Source organism: Biomphalaria glabrata, chromosome 1, assembly GCF_947242115.1.
Source record: "Biomphalaria glabrata chromosome 1, xgBioGlab47.1, whole genome shotgun sequence".
NCBI lineage: Eukaryota > Metazoa > Mollusca > Gastropoda > Planorbidae > Biomphalaria > Biomphalaria glabrata.
Window position 1 is genome coordinate 22,054,145 of NC_074711.1, and position 23,809 is coordinate 22,077,953.

The window sequence follows — 23,809 nt, forward strand, 5'->3', positions numbered from 1 at the left end:
GTTGCCTCTTTTTATTCACCTTCGTTATTACATTTTCACTTCGCCAACTAGATGGATCTAGATCTGACAATGTAGAATATATCAAAGGGAAGCATCAGTAAAAAAGAGAGAGAGAGAGAAAAAAAAAAGACTGGAACAATCAATACTTGTGTTAGATCCATGCAATCGTTATCAACCCGTTATTGATTGAACTGGCTCGTGTGTAAGCCCGCCTGCCTATGACCTGGTCGGGCTCTCTGGCTGGGACTACTTTCTTTCCTTTGTGTTTGACCCACTTTTGCTGAATTTCTGGGTTACTTCTGAAAAGAAGTGTGCACAGAGGCAGTTTCATAGGCAACGAACAAGGGTACTGGTTAACCGCTTCTTCTTTCTTCAGTGTCAATGAGGGAAAGATAGATCCATGATTTATATAACCTTTTGTCTGTATTAGTCACGTGAAAAGAGAAGATTTCTCTCTGAAGTATAATTTGTAGCAACCCATTTTGTCTATGAGTTCAGTTAGAAGCATCTCCGTGTTATACAAGCACCAACCTTGAGTTTTGTCAACAACATTAATTTCGCAGGACCTAGACCTAGTTAGTTTTTTTGTTTGTTTTTTAAATACGTTATAAAGGGTCGGGTAATATTTTTATCTTTGATCATTCTTCACGTTGAGTAAATTATACATTTCTAATTTTGCTTACCCAAAACAACAAGTACCTACTTTTAAAGTTTGCAAATTTAGTCAATACAAATGCATGTAAACATAGATTGGGGTCGTATTGTTTTTTTTTTTTTTTTTAAAAAAAAGGTTCCTGTTCTATTGTTACTTTTAATCTGTCCATCAAAATAAGCCCAAGATTAAAAGAATTTCGATCATAAAGTTTGTACAATTCTAAATCAGTATCTTGTATCATATTCTAATAATGTCCATCTCTAGCAGAACCTGATGCGCGCGGCCCCCCCCCCCCCCCCTTTTGAATCGTTTATATAGTAAACCGTTATTTAAATGTCCATTTTTACCATCGTCTTAGCAATTAGCAATTATCATGGGATTGAGATTGAGTGTCCTCGTAGTTTATTTGTATCCCTGTCAGGCTTCATTGAATGTGCACGTTGCATAATATCTCCATCCAGTGATATCGTGCTGCATCTCTACTGCATATTGCACAATGAGCACCCAACATTTTCTTTTTGGTCTACGTTGCTCGAAAAAACGTTTGTTTTTGTTCCAACTATGTGACCATTCGGCATGACCTCATGGTATGTGACCATTCGGCATGACCTCATGGTATGTGACCATTCGGCATGACCTCATGGTGTACGTCTATTGAAAGTTAATATGAAAGGCGCAAAAAGAACGCCTTGTAACCTGCATGGTGCTGTAGGCTAGAAAATGAGTGGCATCTCTTACCAGCAGCAGCAGTGTGTGAACGCCGAAGTTGAACTCTTTGTTGACCTAGATTCACCTTCTGTACAGTGGATAAAGCTAAAACATTGCCTTTCGGTTTTTAGCCTTGAGTTGATGTTTTTTTTTTCTCTGCAGAATCCTAACAGTGTGAGCATTGAGAATTCTGACTTAGCGGGTCCTCCACGAATGTGGAAGTGGGACGTGTTAGCTTGTGTTTACCGCCTGGTGGAGCACGTTGTTTTGTTTTTTTTTATTCCGTGATTTAGGGGAAAAAATATGACTTCTGATTTTAGCTATTGCCATGAATACTCATGTATGCTTGTTTCAAAGCTTCCTCTCGCTCTCTCTATTCATATATTAAATAAAATATTAATCAAACAACAGCGGCGATTCCAAGTCTTATTGTTCGAGAATGTCGTTTTCGAAGCTATACATCTTTTGCTCTGCCTTGAAATTAACGTCACTTAAACATGCTTGACAATAGGTTCTAAAAATGGTCTTCTACTACCTTACTATTGCAATGTTTCTTAACTCTGTTACCGTTTCGGTCTTCTTTGACAGTGGACTTTTTTTTACATCTTAGATTTTGCGTTTCTTCTTCCCTTGCCTGCTGTTCGTCTTGGAAAAAACTTATAGATATTAAAACAGATCACATTCTTACTGGCTAGATAGATCTGACATTAGTAGTGAAATTCCGATTCGAATCGCGATTTTTTGTTTTCAATGTAGAAAGTTATTTGATGTGTAAAAGCAGATCTTATTTTGTTTTTAAATCAAAATCTAGTATGTGAGATTAAGTTTTGTTTCGGAAATCATGTCCGCTAATAATCAACGTCCCTTTACTTCAAACACATTAGTTGACAACAAACGCTAGGAAAGAACGAGGAAAACGAAAGATGCCATTCAAAATGTCAGTGTTGGTTAAGAATGACCAATTATTGTCGTGACCTTTTCCTTGCTATTGAAACGATTGTAGCCCCTTATATTTATATCACTTTCAGACTGGTCTTTGGGACTTTATATCCAGCCTATGCTTCATATAAGGCAGTGAGAACCAAGAATGTAAAAGAATACGTAAGTACATAGTTTAGTGTGAGTGTTTGTATTCTTGATGTGAAACTATTGTATATATAAGTATGTTTTTTTTTTTTATATTTACTCTTACATATTGCTTGGGTGTTCAAAACAGACTAAATTTTACCCTTACTTATTGCTTGGGTGTTCAAAACAGACTAAATTTTACCCTTACTTATTGCTTGGGTGTTCAAAACAGACTAAATTTTACCCTTCAAGAGTGGAACGGTCCACTTCTGAAACTTTTAAAGGAGGTTAACCTTCAGTTCGGACATTTCTCAGTAAATCACTAAAGAAGTCTTTATCCTCACACTCATCTACTGTTCATGTGGACTGAATGTAATGGATTTCTTGTTCTTTGAATCCTCCAAGTGTAAAGCATATTACCGTTCTATAGGCACGTGACCTTTGTCATTCCACTATTTAGCCCTTATCCAGACCTAACCATGGAAACGTGCATACACTTTAAACGTGTTTCAACTATATGCTTTCTTTTTTTGGCTTTGCGTGTTGAAGGGAAGAACGTGGTAATAGTGTAACAAGAACGTGGCCATGTTGCTGTTACTTTTGTTTTAGTTTTTCAAAGTCACACCTTCCTTCTGTTCAAACAAAAGTGCCGAGCACTCTGTTTTTGTTTTGTATCGAGGCACTTGCATGGTCAAGTGATCTAGACACGTAATTGTCAAAGACAGACATGACATGAACTCTTTAACACTGCTTGGAATTGGACGACCCTCGTCGTATTTTTAAGAGTAGAGAGTCTATGAGCACAAAACAAAAATGCAGTCATCAGAACACACCTTCTCGTGAACTCCTAACACAGTTAACTGACAAATTATGTGGGGTCTGTTCAAGACACATTTCTATTGCTCTTAATTCAAAGAAAAGCTAATAGTAAACAAATGCTTGTTGAATTATTTTTTTTTTTATTAATTCATTGAATTTTGATAAGACATCATGGTCATTTTTTAAAGAAATATGTAAAAAATAGTAATAATGTATTCAATAAACGTAGAAACCATGGTCTGTGGTTGAAAATGATTCGAATAAGGATGATGAGAAAGTAGATGATAATGTTGTCAGTAACACGAGTGCACATCCAGGTATAGTAGTCTCACAAGGCTAACAATGACATTATGTTGCTAAGCAAAGCCCATATGATGCGTATTTATTTATATATTTTCCTTAAAAATCTGATCAATTTATTGTTGCTCTGTCGGGCCATGTAGCAGGCACGCGAGTCTTAGTGTGCTGCGTTTGTTTTCTCGACACATGACCTGCACAGAAGTCTGTCATGATTCGGCATCAGTTACGTTAGCATTATCGTAGAGTTCATTCCAGACACACTCCACTCCGTCTTCCCGCGCCTTCTAAATGCCATTTGGGAGTGGGACTAATTGGGACCCACCCAGCTTAGGGTAGGCTACTGCTGTGCAAAGTAACCGCAAGGCCTATACTTAATGGGCGTTTCTACAGTGACACGGTATAATAATAGGCGCGGGAATTTCTTCATTTTAAAGTTTCAATCTACATTTCGCAAAGATTTCTTGATTCGTGTGAACAAAAGGCAATGTGTGGGCACTTTGACATCTGAGCATGGTAATAGTTAGCTTTGGTTGAAAAAAAAAAAAAATGACCGCTCGCGAATCTAGTCTTATAGATGTAATACACACCCCTTCTCCCCACACCGATTTTTCCACACTAATAAGATGCTGAGTGAATTGTGTGATAACTGTCTCCAAAGAATGTTGCGCCATATGTTGTACTAAATTTGTTTTCTTGCTGCTCAAGCCACAGCTGCCCAGTAAACAATAGCCCAGATCAATAGACGTCTTTGCCCATTTTCTGGTTCATTCTCACATCTTACGTCAGCAAGCCTGTTACTATATTTATAGTAGGTGTGTGTGTGTCAGTTGGACTAGCCGAACACTAGATGGATATCTGATTTGAAACTGTCATTTTGTTGTGCTTTAGGCTTGTATGGAAACAATAAATCTTGCTAAAAAAAAATTCGCAGCTTTAGAGATTAATGTTTTGTGGATGTTAAAACGACAAATTATTTATACCATAAAGTTTTATACATTTATTATTTCTGGAAATAATTAAATTTGGAATGGAATGACAAAAAAAAAAAAGAAAACGATGCTTGACCTAAATCAAAACTACCATCAAACATTAATATTAATTAACATTAATTGTTATTTTCACAATATACATATGCCTTTACCTTAGCATTTTTAAACACACACACACATCAGGATTCCCACCAGATGGGAATAGGGGCCTACCATCAACCGAGCATGTCTCCCTGCAAGTAAGGTTGTAGTCTGAACGCTGTGTAGCACACCCATTTCTTCACGTGACCCGCTGTCTGGCTAGACACGACCTTAATGTGTTCTATTACATAAGACGCAGTTCTTTCAACGTTTTTCAAGGCAACGAAAGAAAAGTAAGTGGGGGGGGGGGTAGCTAAAAAAAACAACAACAACAAAACCCTGCACCTGTTTACATGACCTAATTACACCCCAGCGGTTCTTAAAGGTATATAACGAGATATCATCGCTGGAAGAAGAGACTTTACATCTACGGGCATACATCTACAAGCTTTCATCGTACTGCGTGTATGTTAATATAGCTGGCTCATTCTTGCCCCTCCCCCTTTTTTCCCCCATACGATCAAATCCTATAGACCTATATTGAAGTGCTCTTGTTGTGCATAGCATAGCTAGAGCTACACCCGCCATTGTTAGACATGGTAACAGAAAGGTAAACTATTTCATTGAATCGACATGAAAAATCAGATTCCAAAACCAACCTTGGAATCACAACAGAGCCAATGTCAGCCCAAACTTCGATTGGTGGATTTTAGTTGAAAGAGGCGTATTTTTAGTATGTGGGTCCACTTTAAATGAAGATAGTACGTGGAAAAACATCTAGGCCTACATGTATGTATGGTACAAGTGTTTGGCAAGTCAAAATATTTGCCCGACAAATTATTCCTGCCAGTTAACTTAAAAGGAAGGGATATTCTGTCCAGTCAAAATATAGACTTATTCACTCGTCTGGAAATGTAGACGACGTTCAATTGGGCACTCTTAAATAGCAACCCTTAGGGTAGGAGCTATTGGTGACGTGATCAAAACATACGAACTTGAACGATTTGATTTTCATGATACACGAATAGTTGACAAAACGGAAAAAGGGCACTCACGAGAAAGCGGAAAAAATGGCTCTCATGAGATAGTGGGGTTGGGGGTGGGGGGAATGGCTCTGGATTAAGAGTCATCACTTGATTCAGGGAAGGGAGGTAGAGTCTCTTCACTTCCACCCCCACCCCAAAGGTTGACGGGAGTCTTTTTGGTATTGATAATTACATAAAATTCAAGGTGATAGCAGTCTGTAATGTTTACTAAAGAATTTGTTTATTTACAGCAAACTATTTTAAGCTCCACTTGAAGAAAGAACTCTACACAAAACCGTACAGAAAAAAACAACACTCTAGTTCTCTATCAGAACATTGAGACTTGGTAGCGGCTTCTATCCAGTGGTTAGCTAAAACAGTCCACTCGCACTGGACAGCCCGACTTGGTTGTAGCTGGATAAAAACGTTGATTATCTCAGCATGTTAGTTAGCATGTCGCGGAAAAGGAACCCAGGAGTTTTGTACGTGGACCAACCGGTTCTTTGGATGTAGCCTCTGTTTTCTTTTATAGCATGAACATGCAGTGAAGGTTGTTATAGTTGGTCTTTTTGATCATGTCACCAATGGCTCATACCCTATGGATAAAATAGACGTTAGAAAATTTGTCTTCAAAATTAAGGTCACTAATATGGAGTGCCTAATTTTCCGCCTTGTCAAAGATTGCCCAGTTTGCCGGTGCCTAAATTTCCTAGATTCCTAAAACCCATTGCCCTTACTTTAATATTCTTTCAAAAAAAATCTCTTAAATGTGTATATACATGTAGAATACCGGCATCTATAAACAAGTCTATGGTTCTATGTCCGTATCTGACCCTTTTCCTGGACTAACGTCTTCTCTAATGTTTGTTACTAGACGTACACAGAATGTCTTATCAGTTTGTCTCTCTACTAGTTGCAAAGCTTCATTTCAATGTATGCATGATGTTTTTGTTGCTGGTTGCCGGAGTTATCCATTGTTTAGCCCCTCTTGATGTTCGAGACTCTAGTGGCACGCTCTTTACAAGACATCGAGAAAAAAAAAAGGAGGGGGTAGGGGTTGGTGGACTCATTGTGAAGTGAAGCCTACGATGAAAAAGTGAGAGGCAATTGATTGTCAAGTCAGGTCACACTATTCATTGGTGTCCCACTACTTTCTGTACCCACGTTCAGGCGGCCGATTTCAATGACACACATTACCATCCTACCCCCTTCCTTTTTTTTTTTTGTCTGACACTGGGCTTTCATTTCTCACTGTCGTCACTGCCAATTTCTTTACACGAAAAAAGGCGCCAAGTAAACGTGTTGTAATGTGTAGACCCAACTCTGTCCATTTTTAACCGAAACAAAGGTGTACATATGAAATGTGACTTATCCATTGAATGAAAAATATCTTATGCTTGACTCTGTTGAACTGTTGTCTAGGACATGTTGTAGCTGACTTGAAATACATGGACATGTGGAAATGAAGAATAAGGAAAATGACCGTATGAATCATTCAAGTTTATAGTATTAATACTCTATTCTGAATGTGCCTGCATCGTTCTGTATAGTGTTAGGGTTATCTTCACCTGATAAAGTTATCAGTACTATGTCAACCCCACTGGACTGCATCAGACAATCTGGGTTAGCGAGAACTAATGAACTCAAGACATGAAGAGCTCTGTTCTGTTTCTGATCACGTTCTTTTTTTTTTTTTTTTTTACAAGTTTAACCAAAATCAAACAAGTCATTTAAACATCTATTTAAATAACATTCTTTGTATTGATGATAGCTAAGTAAAATGAATCATGCTCTAACCTTCTCTGCATTCCTGAGAACAAATTGACACCAAGTTTTTGACCAATGCATTTGCGCACTCTTAGTGTTGGCTTCATGGGTGTAGCCAGGATTTTTTCTTTTTTTTTGGGGACCCCCCCCCCCCCGAAAAAAAATTATGTATATATATATATATGTTTATATGGATACTATATTTATACGTTAATTGTGCCCAAGAATAGGTTCTTCCTGTAGTTAGTGAAAAAATTGTATACCCCTCGCCCTTGCCAGCAAGGGGTCTGGGGGAGCGCTGAGAGCTCCCCCAGCGCGGAGCTTAGCCCCGCCGCCAATAACTATTTCTGGTATTGAAAGCCAACTAAATGCATATTCTGAGGTACCTACAGTGCATTGTTTTGCTATTTAAAAGTTTTATTTCAAAAACTAAATGTGCTATTCTTACTGACTTACACCCTCCCGCGACGTTCGGCGCATTCGCTGGCAAGCTGTTTCCACAAAAATCTGTCACTGGCAATGTCCGAAGCCTCTTCCCACCTGCTCTGAGGACCTTCATGAAAGTGTGGCGCCAAGTTGTCCTTGATTTAGACCCGATCTCTATAACTGACTCCTAAAATCCGTTTTAGCCATCTTTGTAGAGCCACATTCAGTGCTTTTCAATTTCATTGTACTTTATTAATGGAGCCCAGCCACTGGTAGACGTGTAACTTCTCTTGATTACGATTTTAAAATTAGGTTACTATTTTGCTTTAGCTGTTATATCGAAAAGGGAAGTTTTATCGTCAAAATCATCTGTTGGGGTTTTTTAAACTAAAATATATCTGGAGTTGTTTTTTTTTTTTTTAATTCAAAACCACATTTAGCTACGGTCATAGAATTTGGTGACTGTAGTTTGCTTTAGAAATAATATTGAAGAGAGAGGCTTTCAACCTTAAAACGCTCTGTAAGGGGATTTTAAACTCAAAACTATCTTGAGGGGTTTTAAACTTTTACAAAAGCCATCTGGAGGAGAGGTGTTGAAACTCAAAACTCCCCATTGGCTTGGCTCAGAGAATTTTAGTGCGTAATTTGCTTTTTTTTTTTTTTTATATTGAAGAGGTATTTTTTTTAGCATCAAACCCTCTGAAGGGAAATTCAAAACTCCCAATAAGCTTGACTTCGCTCATAGCATTTTGATTGCGAAATTTGAATTTTTTTAATTTTGAAGATTTATTTTTTAGCTTCAAACCCCGCTTGCGGGGGGGGGGGGGGGTTAAACTAAAAACCCCTTTGGCTATGCTCATAGCATTTTGAGTGCGTAATTTGCTTTTTTTTATATTGATGAGGTATTTTTAGCTTCAAACCCAACTGAAGAGGGGTTTAAACTCAAAAGCCCTTTGGCTACGCTCATACAATTTTGAGTGTGTAATTTGCTTTTGTATTTTGAAGAGGGGTTTATCGTAAATTTTGGAGAGTGGTTTAAAATCAAAATCTTTCTTAGGTGTGCTCTTGGAATTTTGGGATTGTCGTTTGCATTTTTTTTTTTAAGAAGCGGGGGATTTAAATGCAAAACCCCCTTGTAGGGGGTTTCAAACTCAAAACCCCTGGTAGGGTGTTTTAAACTCTAAACCTCTGGTAAGGGGTTTTAAACTCAAAACCCCCTGGTATGGGGTTTCAAACTCTAAACCCCCTGGTAGGGGGTTTCCAACTCAAAACCCCCTGGTAGGGGTTTTTAAACTCAAAATCCCCTTGGCTGTGCAAGGGCAAGTGATGGTTTAGTATTACAATTTCACCTAAAATAAACGAAATTAAAGCAAAAGATCAGTCACTAAACTCCGACACCCCCCCTGCGATGTTTTGCTTGCACATACAAGTTATTCCATATGGAAGATTTGACCACGTGACTGTCTTAAGTTGTTTTACACTTCTTTCAATGTAGACCTCACATCTTAACAAGCGAGTCTTTCACTGAAGGAATGTTTTTTTCCCACACAACTAAATGAAAACGCTAGAGTCGTTGAATTTAACGTTATTACCTAGATTCTAGTAGTTAGGGAAATTTTCTTTAATACAAAAATCTTTCTGCGAATTTAAAAAAAAAAGAGAAAGAAGAAAAACCCACTTTAAAAAAAAAAAAAAACTTATATTAAAGTGTAATTGTATCAATTTGCTTGTATCAGTCATGTAATTATAAGCATGATAGACCTAGGCCTAATAAATCTGTGCTATTAGAACTATTTTTACCAATTGTTTTTGTTTAGCTTTTAGCTTTTTCAGTGCGCTATGATCCTATCACGTGTCTGGACCACTTGTGAGAGGGGGAGAAGAATGGGGTATCTTGGTGAATGTTTACATGATCGTTTTTTAAATGCATAAAAAATGCCAGGGCTCAAGAGTCCTCAAGGGGACTAATTCAACTTATACCACCACATCGGTCAAGTACGATTTCTTTCCCTCGTTCAAGATACCAAACAAAAGAATTAATTACCACTCTAGTTAATTAACTGTTTGTTTGTTTTTTATTCTTGTGTTGTCCGTTAAAAGAAATAACTGTGCCAAAGTTTCAGCTGAATCCGAGATTGGGTGTGGGAGAAATAACGTGGTCACACATTTGTTTTACCATTGAAACAGACAGAGTGGGTTGATTATACGTTTTGTAAAAAAAAAAAACAGCATAGATCAGGGGAACCTTGTCATTAGTTGTCATTAGGGTATAACACTACCAATGGCTCTACCCAAAGGCGAAAAAAAAAAAATAATTCTTGTAATTAGCCGTCTTAACCACATTCTTTTGCTGATAGATAGATCTAGATGAGTTGTTTTAAAGGAACTATGTTAGTGTTGTTATAATTAGAGATTTAGTTCCATTTATGTACCGCCACAGAACTGTACCTCTAGTTCAAATCTAGAAATTCATCACAGTTTATGAAACAATATTACTTCACTTAGATATTTCACTGTACCCCATTATTAGTTCTAGATTCTAGACCATTTCATTTATTATTTTCTGTTCATTTTTTATGGTAACTGAAATAGGTTATAAAACTATATGATACAATATCATGAATATGTAAATTTTTCTATATCCAGGTCGTGGGGGAAATTAATGTAAATATCTATTTTTTTAAGACACAACCTAAATCCCCAATCTTATGGCATAACAATTAAACATTAACTACTGGTATGAAGATTTTTTTTAAATTTGAAATTTACTTTGCAATGAACTATTTTTCTCTAATGTTTGAAGTATAATGTATTTATTTTCCCTTGACTATGTAAAGCTTTCCATCACTAGACCTTAACTGGAGGTTATCTCCGTTTGTAGAATAATTCTGTTAGATCTCGTGTTGGTCTTCTCTTCTTCTTGTTGTTTAACCAGAGTAACCGTATTTTAATCAATCAAATGCCATTCTTTTGGGGCATTGCATTTGTTGTTTATAAAAAAAAAAATAGAACGTTATTAAAATGGATAATCTGGTAGTGAAATATTTCTATAGCTCAAACAGGACACCTTTCTATTTTGACCAGCCCCAACTGGTGTAGATTTTATTGTTTTCATTTAAATGAAGTTATAAAAATAATAACAAGTAGACATTTTTGTAATAGATTTATGATTTAAAATATGCTTTAGTTTGTCTAGACTTGTGTCTGAGTCTTCTAGTTTGTTTGTCTAGACTTGTGTCTCACAGTGATAGGTCCGAATGAATAGTATCACCATGTTACGTTTGCTCTATGTAATCTCCCTTGTACATCTTGAGCTTGTCAGTAACACCAACTCTCGTTTTTGTAACTTTCGGATTAGTCATAGGCACAGAATGGGTTTCCCCAGATCTCTGTACAACACACGCCCTCTCCTTTACAAATATTTACGAGAAAGAAGAAATAAAAAAAGGTTTCCTTTCTTTCTTTGTAAATGTAACAAGACTCAAAGGGACAGAATCGCTATAAAACATCATCAAATTTATAGATGAGTAATGGTTCTTGAATACGGTCTATAAAGCAACATTTAGGTTAGATGATTTTTTTTTTAAATGTGTTCTTTAGAAAATTATTTTTCTTCTTTTCAGGTGAAGTGGATGATGTATTGGATTGTTTTTGCACTATTTTGTTCCGTAGAAACATTTTCAGATGTCTTCCTTTCGTGGTAATTCTAACAAGTTACATTTATATTTCTCAGTTCTAGCTATTTAGCCATAGACAGGATATTTTTTTGCTGCTAGAAAGTATATATAGATCTAGATCTAAGCTTGACAATGTTTATCAAACAGTGTGCAACTAGATAGTTTACTAGTAAGACTATTTATTTAAAAGATTTGTAAATAAAAAAATCATGGGAACTTGTTTTAGCAAGCTTAAATTTCAAAGTCCAATCAGACGCAAAACAGAGCAGTGAGATTTACAACAGACAAATATTCACATTTGACTATAGTAACACCATTAGCAAAATCACTAAATTTAGAGACACTTCAGGACAAAAGACTAAAAAGTAAAGTGTCACAGTAATACATAAAATGCTTAACCATAACTTATAATACACAAAAATCAAACTAATATAATGCTCAGAAACACACAAAGATGAAAGCACATTTCTTATTTCCTATGCTAGGATAAATTTGTACAAGTGCTCCTTCTCCCTAGTGCCATTAGAGTATGTAACAGGTTGTCCTTAATTAACATAATGACTAGATTAATACTAGGAATGTCTGTTATATTTAAAATTAGATAAAATGTCCCCTGTTAATCTCCATTATAACATTTTGTCATTGTATTAGTACACCTCCATGTCTGCAGGTCAAATATGCCTTTGTTTTTTTAAAAGAGACAAATTCTTTATGTACATTAAAGAAATAAAAATCAAGTTTGTATTCTTATTTGTTTGTAATTTGAAATTCATAAAATTCTAAATGTCATCTGATTCTGTACTTACCAGGTTACCTTTCTACTATGAGCTAAAAATAGTCTTTGTACTATGGATGCTGTCTCCAATGACTCAAGGCTCAAGCTTTTTATTTAAAAAGTTTGTGCATCCACATCTAGCAAGGAGAGAAAAAGTAAGACACAATGACTTTTGTTTTATCAGTTTACCTTGTTTTAAATTAGGATCAAAGATAATAATAGTATTAGGCTTGTCTTCAAGTAAAAAATAAATGAAGAATGCAGTATTTCCCATGGCTATGCAGCCCCAGCTGTGACCTACATCTTTTTCACATAGGCAAGCATAACCATTGTCCACCAGTGGTTGATTTAGATTTTCTTTTTGCTGTCTACATCTGTCCTCAGCAGCAGATTTTCTTTTGGTCTCAAATGTGTATCCCGCAGCCTTTGTAAATGACCTCCAGCTGTCTCATTCTGAACATGCTACCAGGTGCTCTCTCTTTAGTTCTATAATGATATTCAAATACTAATGTTGACCTTGTCACTTTTTAAAAAAGTGCACATTATTCAAAAGAAGATTTAATTCTTTCTTCAATCAAAATATGTTCATTTAACCAGACAGTCTTAAAAGTTACAATTTTCACTCATTTGAAATCTTAGCACAATTCTCTATTTCACAATTCACTATTTCCGATCAGAGTTGGTCTTCTTGTTTCACCCTTTGAGAGTCTATTTGATGTTTTGGTAATTGATAGTCAAGTTGATATTTGAGTCTAGTTGTTCTTGTGAACTACTTTTCAGGAAATAGATGAGATGATTGAACAAGCCAGCAAACAAGGCTACTCAACTCTTTTGACATTAGGCACTAAAGGTCTACAGGCTGTCATGAAAACTGCAATCATGGTAACAACATCAAAACACTACATTAAAGCTTTAGGATGATTTTATTTCTTCAAAATATTATGAATATATAATATGAATGACATACTAATATGAGAAAATATTGTTAAAAGTTTTGTAACTTTAAAATCTTGTTTCTTTGTATAACCATAGATACCAGAGCATTTTGTTCATTACCAATGACTAACTAAGGATTTCTGTTAATTATAGGTTTATTTGGAACCAAGGTTTAAGTTTATAACCTGTTCATTTTTAAGTATGGGACATCCACTAAAATCTATGTTCCCCAACATCCATAGGAAATACCCAATTATATTTAAAAATTGCTTAAAAGAAAAACAGTAAATCATTTTTATCAACTGCAAATATTTAATACCATTTATAATAATAATAAACTAGTAACTTATTTGGTAATGTAATATTATTGATCAATTATGTTACTTCAATCAGGGCCAGTCAAAACTTGTGGATCATCTACGAAGAAGTTATAGCACAAGTGATTTATCAGATGATGGACAAAACTTGGTCAAACGTCATGAGGCTTTAGACAATCAAGAGGAGGAAGAAGAAGATGAATTGGGTATTTCTTTTTCTTTTAACCATTTATTGATTTAAACCAACATGCTTATTTAAAAAAAAACACATTTTCATGAATGTTACAAAAAAAATATTTTGTCAACAAAAGAAAATGTCACACAAGTTGTCTAAACAATGCTCCTATTTCAGACAACAGACTAAGAGAAGATAATGCAGAGTTAGAGAAACGTTCGAGGTTACAAATTGTAAAAAGTAAAAGCACATCATCTGGTAATTTCTTGATATCATGTTTCAATTTTTTTTGTTTATTTCTCATTTGTATTTGTGTACCTGTGCTCTCACTTGTTTAGTGGAAGGTGTTTTAATAATTAGTTTTGTTTGAACTCAACCATGTTTTTATAGCATTATAAGGAAATCCCTTATTTAATATAATCACTCCTTGAGTTTTTTTTTTTTTAATATATCTCAAATTCTGTCTATACACTAGTTTTGTTCAATCTTTAATTCCTGAGTGTAGGCTATTATTAAAGTTCCTATTAAGATCTTTAGCAACTCTAATCAACTTTTAGGTTATTCTTCATTAAATGAATACATATTTCTATTTTCAAGTGGTCTATGCTCTGCATGCAGTTGTATTTGAATGTTCTGATGCGCTTTGAAACAATGATCCAATTCTGTTATTTGTTTAGCCGCCCTCTCACTGTCTAGTGTTAAGGAAGAGGAAGGTGAAGATGGAGAACATGTCATCACAGAAACATTTACTATACCAGCAACCACTAGTAAAAGGCACTACTCCATGAAGGAGGTTTGTTTCTTAATGTTTATTTGATGCAAGTAGCAAGAACTAAATAGACCATCTGGATGTACACTACTTTACACTATGTATACATTGAAGTCAGAGCAAAACTTGTATTACTCTGAGACATTGGTTTATTTTATTTTTTTGTCATCCCTATTAAGTTCATAGTCTTGGTTTGGTTCTCATTATTTAACATCATCTTCATATTAATTGGCAATTAGAAAAATGAGAAATTTCACTAAACCATTCATTTCAAATATACCAATAACAAAACATCTTTACCTGATCATTGTTAATCTGCATTTACATCAGTTTTCTTTCAGTTCTGTTAATAGTTCAGCCTATAAAAATTTCATTACAATCACCTTGTAATACACAGACTTGATGTAATTTTAAGGTTAAACTTGACTCTAGACTACAGAAAGTTGATAGAGGACCAATGAATTCCAAATTGGAAACTTTCATAAGTAAATATTGCAAACAAACATAATAATCTGACTTCACTTTGTTTTAGCTTAACTAGTAGACAGAATAGTTTGTTTCATCTTTTTTTTTTAAATCTAATTTTCATGGACATAATTTCCTAAACTCTATTTATACATCAGTTCAAAATCTAAGTCAGACTTTGTCTTAAACTGTGCGGAGAATGTTTTCTGTATTTTTCTATAACAAAGAGCATTCATTACATTAAAGGCACTGATAGAAATAAACTCTGAACAAGTTTATGAAAATTAATTGAATTTTTACTTTATATTTAATCATAGTGCCTTTAAAAAAAATATTTAATTATAAATAGAGTATAATTATGTCCTTTTTTTTTTTAAGATTAAATATTGTATTAAACTTATCTTTTTAAAAAGAGAAACGCTTTATTGACATTAAACTCCATAAACCAAAACAGCAGAGCTGGGATTTTGATGGGCGACTAGCTGATTGTGAGAATCTATAACATTTTAGTATTCACTTTGGTTAAACGTACCCTCATACAAACAGCTGATTAACCTTTGGTGCTTAGATTCCTCTATCACAAGATTTTTTTCATCTTTGCTTTGCTTCATTTATAAAAGTGTGGGATTATCTTTTAAAATGTGTTTTCTCTCTCTCAAATATAGGGTATAATGTCAGCAAAGAGGCAGCTTCGTAGCCAGTCCCTACCCCCTTCCCAAAATTTCCCTAAAAACGTTGCAGGACCTAAACACCAACAGGTAATAAAAGTTGAGACTATTGGGGCTAGAGTTCCATCTGTGATCAAGAGTCAACAGTTTGATACTGTTAGACTTAACAGTCCAGAAAACAAAAACTTTCAGCCCAAAGTTATGGTGAGAGCATTATCCCATGACAGCCCTGCACAAGATTCAACTAAGTCACACCCTAGGAAATCAGTCCTGATCAGGTCATTATCTCAAGATAGCACAGGATCCCTACGACCAGAAAATTTGTCTTCTTTACTTAGTAGTGCAACTCTGGAAGCGACAAAAATTCACTTATCTACTGCTTTAGCAGTGGGTAGTGAAATAAAAATTCCAACAAACAAAGAGGCAAGGTTGAGTAATACATCAGCTGCAACCATGAAGATAGGACAAAAGAAAACTGACCGTTACGTTATCCAACAAATTGTGGACACTGTGGAAGAAGAAAAAAAGATGATGAGCTCTAGTGCATCTAACATGAAGAATACATCAGTGGAACACAATCTTCAGGGTCATCGACATGATCAGGAAATTTATCAAGAAAATGTAGAACTAATTAAAAAGTCAAGCAAAGTAGAAGAGGAACAAAAAGTACTGAAGAAAGAAAAAATGGAACAAAACATAACAGCAAGTAATGAAAATGTAGAACAAAAAGTACAGATTAAAGAGAGGAAAACACTAAGTCAAGAAACAGAAGAAATGAAAACATCTAGTGATAAAAATGAAGAAATGAAAACATCTAGTAATAAAAATGAACAAATGAAAACTAGCGATAAAAATGAACAGTTGAAAACTACTAGTGATAAAAATAAGCAAACACAAACATCTAGTGACAAAACTGAGCAAATGAAAACATCTAGTGACAAAACTGAGCAAATGAAAACATCTAGTGACAAAACTGAGCCAAAAAAAACATCTAGTGACAAAACTGAGCAAATGAAAACATCTAGTGACAAAACTGAGCAAATGAAAACATCTAGTGACAAAACTGAGCAAATGAAAACATCTAGTGACAAAACTGAGCAAATGAAAACATCTAGTGACAAAACTGAGCAAATGAAAACATCTAGTGACAAAACTGAGCAAATGAAAACATCTAGTGACAAAACTGAACAAATGAAAACATCTATTGGCAGAAGTGAACCAATGAAAACAACCACTTATGAAAGTAAAGAACACATTGAAAAGTTGGACATCATCAACATTGATACAGAAGAGCAGAACATAAATGATGAACATATTGAAGAGCCAGTCGCTCAAAATATACAAAGTCAATTGCCAAATATTTTAGAAACTGAACCAATTCAAGGGCCAAATATTTTAGAAACTGCACCAATTCAAGGGCCAAAGATTTTAGAGGAAGAACACATTGAAAAACACAACAAAGAAAGTGAACAGTCCAGAAAGGAAACTATTTGTCCTACTGACACACCTGGAGAAGAAGAAGAATTATCCAACTACACATTGCAGAACAAAGATGATTTTGATAACTTGATTTATATTGATACTATTATAGAATTGGAAGCACCAGTTGTAGAAACACCTCAGCATGATCCGTTGTCACAAGTACCAACTGCAGCTAGGCTTGTAATTGAAGACAAAGAAAGTAAAGACCCTACACAAGAAAATCTTACTGAACATTTCGGAAAGAAATCCAAAATCTCACATACTCACTTTCCATCTGATGATACAGATAGTGATAATGAGACTGATGACTATTGGGAGACATTCTCACAAGCCAGTTCAGGCTCACTATTGCATTACATTAATGAAGATATTGAGTTAGACACAAGTCCTAGACCTTGGAGTGCGCCAAACAGCCCTGCCATTCTGACCAAGCATCATGAAAGTCATTCTAGAAGTACACCTGTAATATCTCAGCGAAGGGATGAGTTTTCTCAAATTATGGCCAGGCTGAGAAGAGAATTATCAGTACCACCTCTTAAAAGAAGCTTATCCATCTCTGAGGGATCTGAACTGCCTTCCCATTTGTGGAAGAGATCACTGAAAAGCAAAGAAGATAAAAGTAATGTTGACCCTTTTAGAACCTGGCATACAATGAGCTGGGCATCTCCATCCCAAATCAATCAAAGCCTATCTTCTAGCTCTGATAAGGAAGGTGCAAGACCCAAAAACCTGCCAGTGCATATTTTCAACCCTGCTGGAGGTTCACGTCCTCGTTCACTATCCCTCAGCTCTCAAGGCGTAGATACCTCAACAAATGTCTTTAAGAAGGACCATCCTTCTTAGACCTAATGAAGCAATAACATTGTGGTGTGCTTCACTTGTGCAGAAGTAGAGTTTAACTGTGTGATTACTTATAGCTGCATTCATTTTTAGTTCCCAGCATCAACCTCCCAACTATTAGCCCTTACATTAGTTTGACAAATCTTTAAGCCATTTGATCCATGAAAACAGTCCCTACAAAACTGTAGAGGGGTCGTCAATTTTTAACTGATATTCTGATGAGGTAAATAGTGTGGTAATCCTGCTGCATCCTCGCAACAAAAATGTATAAAGACTTTTTTGTAGTTAGATACTGAGCTCTACTCTAGTCATACTCCCTCTTCTGACATGAAGTAACAAATATACTACTTGCAAGCTTCATTGCCAGTTAAGAAATAATTTTGAATGATTTTGACATTTTTGTTCTTTAACATTCCCTCTCTTGACATTGATGTTGTAGCTGGGTTGTGGTATCATCTTATATTGCCCATCTCACTCGCTCTACTTATCTGGCTAGCTGCTTTGTATTTGAAAACTTAAGTAGCATATTAAGTATTAAAACAAAGTAATTAAAAAATTCTCATTTTTCTAATGGAGTGCATGCTTTACTTTTTTTTTATATCTTAATTTTATAAATTATAAATAAGAACATTATGGCTGGCTAGTCTAAATTAACAAGCTTCTCTTTGTGTGTGTGTGTGTGTGTAATTTTCAAGCATAATATTTTTTTTTAAATGTGAAAACTTGTATAAAAGATAGATCAGTAGCTAAGGCCTATACTTAAATGAAACCCTTTAGGACAAATTTGAATGCACCGTTACCAGTATGTTACAGCACTTTGCATGTTATCAGAGATATTTTTTTTAAACCTCAAGAATTATGCTATTTTGAATTCCATAAACAGAATTGATTCACCTTAACACATTTCTAATTTCCAGAAAACCAAGAAGGTAACAGTTGTTTGGCTTAGGGTCTGAGTCATTCTTATGTCTTCATTTTTTTTTTGGACATGGAAACACTCTGTTTAGTTTTAGATCATTTCATTTAATTTAGTGTGAAGTTGTTGTTTCATAGATCTGACCTTTAGTGAGATGTTTTGATCTGGACTAAAGACAAATTAATCTTTTTCTTTTTTTTTTATATTTTAATTTAGATTTTTGTTTGTGCATTTAAAATTAGTTTAATTGTATTCTTTGAAGGCTTAGTATGTTACAGGCTATTGCATAAATACTGTAGACATATACTTACATCCTTTTCATTTCATACTATAGTTACCATTTAATTCAAAGCATTTTTTTAGAGGTGAAACATTTGCAGTTAATGAAAATATTTGAGAAATAGGACAGTTTGATATGTTTAAAACAAAAATTTCATTACCAACATTCCAAATTTTAAAGTCAAGAAAAAAAATTAAAAAGATTGAGTTAATATAAAAAAAATAAATAATTATATTTGTTTTAGGAAAAATAAAAAAACAATGTAAGTTTATTATGTTTCCAATGTTGTTGTTTTTTTCCTTTTCATCAGACTAAACAAATCAACACCTATGGGACAGTTCCAAGATCTAGGGCTCGTACTCGTGCAACTACTAGAAAATCCATTATTCCACCATGATCTCCACGCCTTGAATAGATCCAAGGTCTTTCGTTTTATATACCTATTTCTTTGGACTTGACTGAACATCTATTTATGAGTGGATTGTTTTTGTTCATTTGAATAGAAGTGACCAAGAATAGACCTCAAGTTTATTTGGATGGAAACCTTTAATATAATAATTCACATATTATTGGATACATTTTCGAAGCACAAAATGTGCTAAGCTACAATGATTGTAAATTGATGTTTAAAAGGGTAAAGATGTGTTACATTTATATTTTTAAAATTGTGTCGCCAATGTTTCCTCCTCAAATACAATATTCCAGAGTCACCAAATCAGCATTTTGTAAAGGGATTTGTTGATTTCATATTTCATGGGCCTTAAGGTTATCCATTGCTTCAATTTCCCTTTCATTTTGTACATAGTTTCAGTAGATAGAAAATGTTCCCTATGTGTTACACAGTTTGAAAGTTACTGAAAGTGAGAGTTATGGAAGCTATGTGTCCTCTCTAAGTACTTAATGTCAACCTGTGTGATTATCATCCAGACAAACACTTCCATAACTAGAATTGTTATTGCTGCAATATTTTAATTTTTGTGTTAACTGACCCATGGCTGTACATTTATGTAAATATGGGGAAATAAGTTTAATTTCTTTCAACTTTATTAAGTTGAAGTACCCTTACTAAATTGATATCTTCCCAATTATTTCACTAAAAGCTCTGTGAGTGTGGTGCTGAGGAAACCTTCTTTTTCAATATACTGATAAGACACTTTGAAAATAAAATTCTAAAGAAAAACAGAATATATCTAACATTGTTAAGGCACTTTAATTTAAAGCAATTAAACTATGTAAAAAGATTTCTCACTACCAGTCTTCTAGAATAATCAATAATTCAATATACTTTCTATATTATCTTACTGTCTTAATGCATGTGATTTTCAATGCTTACTAAGATGCTTCTTTAAACATTTAAACAAACTACTGCTAGGATACTTGAAAATGTTTCATTGAAGCAGTCACATACTTCTTTTGGCTTGACTTAGCCACTATGAAGACATCAGTGATTGCATAAAGTAAAATTCAATGCACCTAGCAGGACCTTTGTTCCATTTTTTTTTTAGCGTTAAACTTTGTGTGTGTGTAACTATTTTTTTTAGAATCTGATGATTTTTTTTTTGGGATACATTCCAATATTTTATAAGTATCTAATTTCATTTCTGTTTTTGTTTTTTTCGACACACTGAACATATTTATTGCGCATGTTCACATTTGATATGATTGTGTTACTAATACAGAATTATTATCTTTTGGAATCTGTTCAGATAATATTATTCATAATATTGTTCTAGCTGCTGTGATCTTGTAAACCTACACAGTTCTAATCCAGAAGTGGGACATTTGTTTTATTTTTTTTACCCCTACCAAAATTAATTATATATATATATATATATACATAAGTTATTGATGTTCTTGCAAGATGTACTTTAGTCAGAGCTACCCCTTAGTGTTTGGTTAGAGCAAACTACCTTTAAAGGAGCTATTCCTGGAAGAAAGTTTCTGCATTGGGACAAAATAAAAGAGCCTAATCAATGTTCTAATTATTTCTACACACTTTTTTCTAAACAGTTGTTGTTGTTTTTTTTTTGGCCTTTATTATTTGGTCTTAGTTAACATGGCAACAACAAAAAAATGTAAAAAGATTTCCATGGAATTTTCTGACCTGCTTCCACAAAACCCTTCAACAAGCTCAATGTTAAGTGTAAAAAAACTGCCTTTTTTAAATTCTTATTTTTCATGAATCTTGATCAACAATGAATCTCACATGTCACCTGTTTATAGATCGTTGAGTTCAACATTGGCATTCTTGTGAAAGTTATACTTTCAGTATTGCTCAACCAAAATTTCAAAAATAATTTTTCAAACAAATTGTGTGAACAATTTTCATCAAAAACAGCAATCATTAAATGTTTCAAAATAGACCAGTTTTTACACATTTTTGATTGCACTGAGCTTATTTTAATCTAGCCAGTTCACACCTACTGACTTGAACCTCTGCAGTACATACTATTTTCCTTGTTTGTTTTCTCTCTAGACTGTATATCAATCTAATTGCTGAGTGCACTAACTCTCCTAGACTATATCAATCTAATTGCTGAGTGCACAAACTCTCCTAGACTTTATATCAATCTATCTACATATTTCTGAGTACACAAACTCTCCTAGACTGTATATCAATCTATCTACATATTGCTGAGTGCACTAACTCTCCTAGACTGTATATCAATCTAATTGCTGAGTGCACAAACTCTCCTAGACTGTATATCAATCTATCTACATATTGCTGAGTACACTAACTCTCCTAGACTGTATATCAATCTAATTGCTGAGTGCACAAACTCTCCTAGACTGTATATCAATACAATCTATCTACATATTGCTGAGTACACTAACTCTCCTAGACTGTATATCAATCTAATTGCTGAGTGCACAAACTCTCCTAGCTCTTGGAAGGATGTCATTATTGATTTGTCCTCATTTCCTCCTATTGCTATTTTGTCATGTTCAATATTTTCCAAACCTAAACAAGCTTGGCATCATCCCTAGTCTTTTCATGTTCACATACCACACCCAGTCTCTCACCTTAGTCTAGTGAAGTTCATGGGACAAAGTCTTGTTGGATACTTTTGAAACTTAGAAGACATCTTGTCATCATAAACAACTTGCTCACTGGGATTTATCTCAGTGAGATAGTATGTCAGTCAACTGATTAGAAACGCGTTAGACTTTGTTGGTTTTCCACTGATACATCAATGAAAAGCTTTGCTTACTCTCAGTCTGTGTATGTATGTGTGTACACTAGTGGAGTCCCAGACTCAAGTATTTCGAATGTAAAGGCGACCTGGGTGGCATGGCTTTAATGGTTGTGTTTATTAAGCATATCAGAAGTAGTTTGGTTTTGCTGGTTTCATTGTTTGATATTATTTAAACTTGTGCATTATGAAATAGAACCAAATACATTGAAGAAACTGTTGAGTCTCTGTGTGTGCATGTATTTGTTGTGTACACCCTTTGAACTCAGATACTAGTTGTATCAAGGTTTGTTTTTAAATCCACAACTGCTGTCATGGTGTTCAAAACAAACTACTGCTTTGTACTACTACACTATTACACACTCTGCAGAATGCAGATTAAATCTTGGTCTTTGTGACATGACTTATTTTATATTTGTGTTATAGTGTGATATGACTGTCCTATGTGTGCCATGGCCGACCTATGTTAATGTGATCTACAAAATTGGGTTAGCAATAAGTGCTATATTAAATTGTTTCCATTTATTGCTAATTAAATAGGAACACTTTTCTAGGCTAATTAATAGATCAATGACCTGGCCATTTATCAATGAGTACTCAATTCATTCAATATTTTACTTAAAGGATTCATCTACCTTGAGCCACTAACTTTCCAAGTGTTGGCTAATATAAATCAAATAGTACAGCTTAGAACGACATCACCTATATTTATAGGGAATATTTGTGGCCCACCAAGGAGCTTAAGGACGATTTTTGCAGAGAAATCAAACTCTGTATCCGCTGAGCACTGTGAGACAGGCAGAAATGTCCTATACTTTATCATTGAACAGTCCTGACATAGGTTTGTGTCACTGTGAACTGATCGATTTCCTATAAGAAAAGATGGAGGTGTTCCATCCAGACGTGTTTTGGCAAGTGTACTCTCTCGATGACTTTGTCTAGCGTTCTCACTTCAAAACAAAATAAACCTAACTGTAAACCAGGTTATGGCGTGTAATTCTACTTAGGTGACGCTTAAGACCCCTGTTACTCCACACTACCATTCAAATAACAAGTGAGGTATACCATCGTTAGTTTTCAACAGCTTCAATTCTAGGGCATTACAAACAGGAACACTACATTGATTAAGGTAAGGCACCTAGACAGTCTTGACACTAAAACTAAAGAGGTTGAGAACGATCCAGCCCTAAAGTTCAGTTCTTCCCCAAAGAGTGCATTTCATAACAAAGAAAAAGTGATCGTTAAATGGTAAAGACAAAAGCTCTACTTGTCGATTGGTAGATCTATTACAACCTAGTGTCCTAAAACTTTCTGGTGAATTGTCAACATTCTGTGTCTCGATGTGCGGTGAATAGAATTTTTTTTTTTTTTGAAAAAAAGACACCTCCTTTAAACAAATTATAGAGCGAATATATTTCTGTTAATAACTAATGAAAGTTAGATGTGAAGAAATGGAACACCCCCGCTCCTCCCTTTT

At 34.7% G+C, this 23,809-nt stretch overlaps 1 protein-coding gene across 8 annotated transcripts in view; it reads left to right on the forward strand.

The window, feature by feature from the left end:
* LOC106074010 (receptor expression-enhancing protein 1-like) overlaps positions 1-22,730 on the forward strand; it is a 41,241-nt gene extending 18,511 nt beyond the window's left edge. For 2 of the 8 annotated variants that reach the window (XM_056028456.1, XM_056028450.1), the window contains exons 2-10: positions 2,392-2,464; positions 11,462-11,538; positions 12,325-12,445; positions 13,071-13,172; positions 13,620-13,749; positions 13,896-13,976; positions 14,396-14,511; positions 15,618-15,710; positions 19,449-22,730. In XM_056028456.1, the coding sequence (XP_055884431.1) occupies positions 2,392-2,464; positions 11,462-11,538; positions 12,325-12,445; positions 13,071-13,172; positions 13,620-13,749; positions 13,896-13,976; positions 14,396-14,511; positions 15,618-15,710; positions 19,449-19,535 (880 nt within the window). In that variant the 3' untranslated portion in view covers positions 19,536-22,730. Of the gene's footprint in view, positions 1-2,391; positions 2,465-11,461; positions 11,539-12,324; positions 12,446-13,070; positions 13,173-13,619; positions 13,750-13,895; positions 13,977-14,395; positions 14,512-14,902; positions 14,973-15,365; positions 15,441-15,617; positions 15,711-18,859; positions 19,423-19,448 lie in introns of those variants that run through there. The other 6 variants (XM_056028464.1, XM_056028475.1, XM_056028482.1 and 3 more) reach the window with 6 other exon arrangements.
* Positions 22,731-23,809: the final 1,079 nt, after the last annotated feature.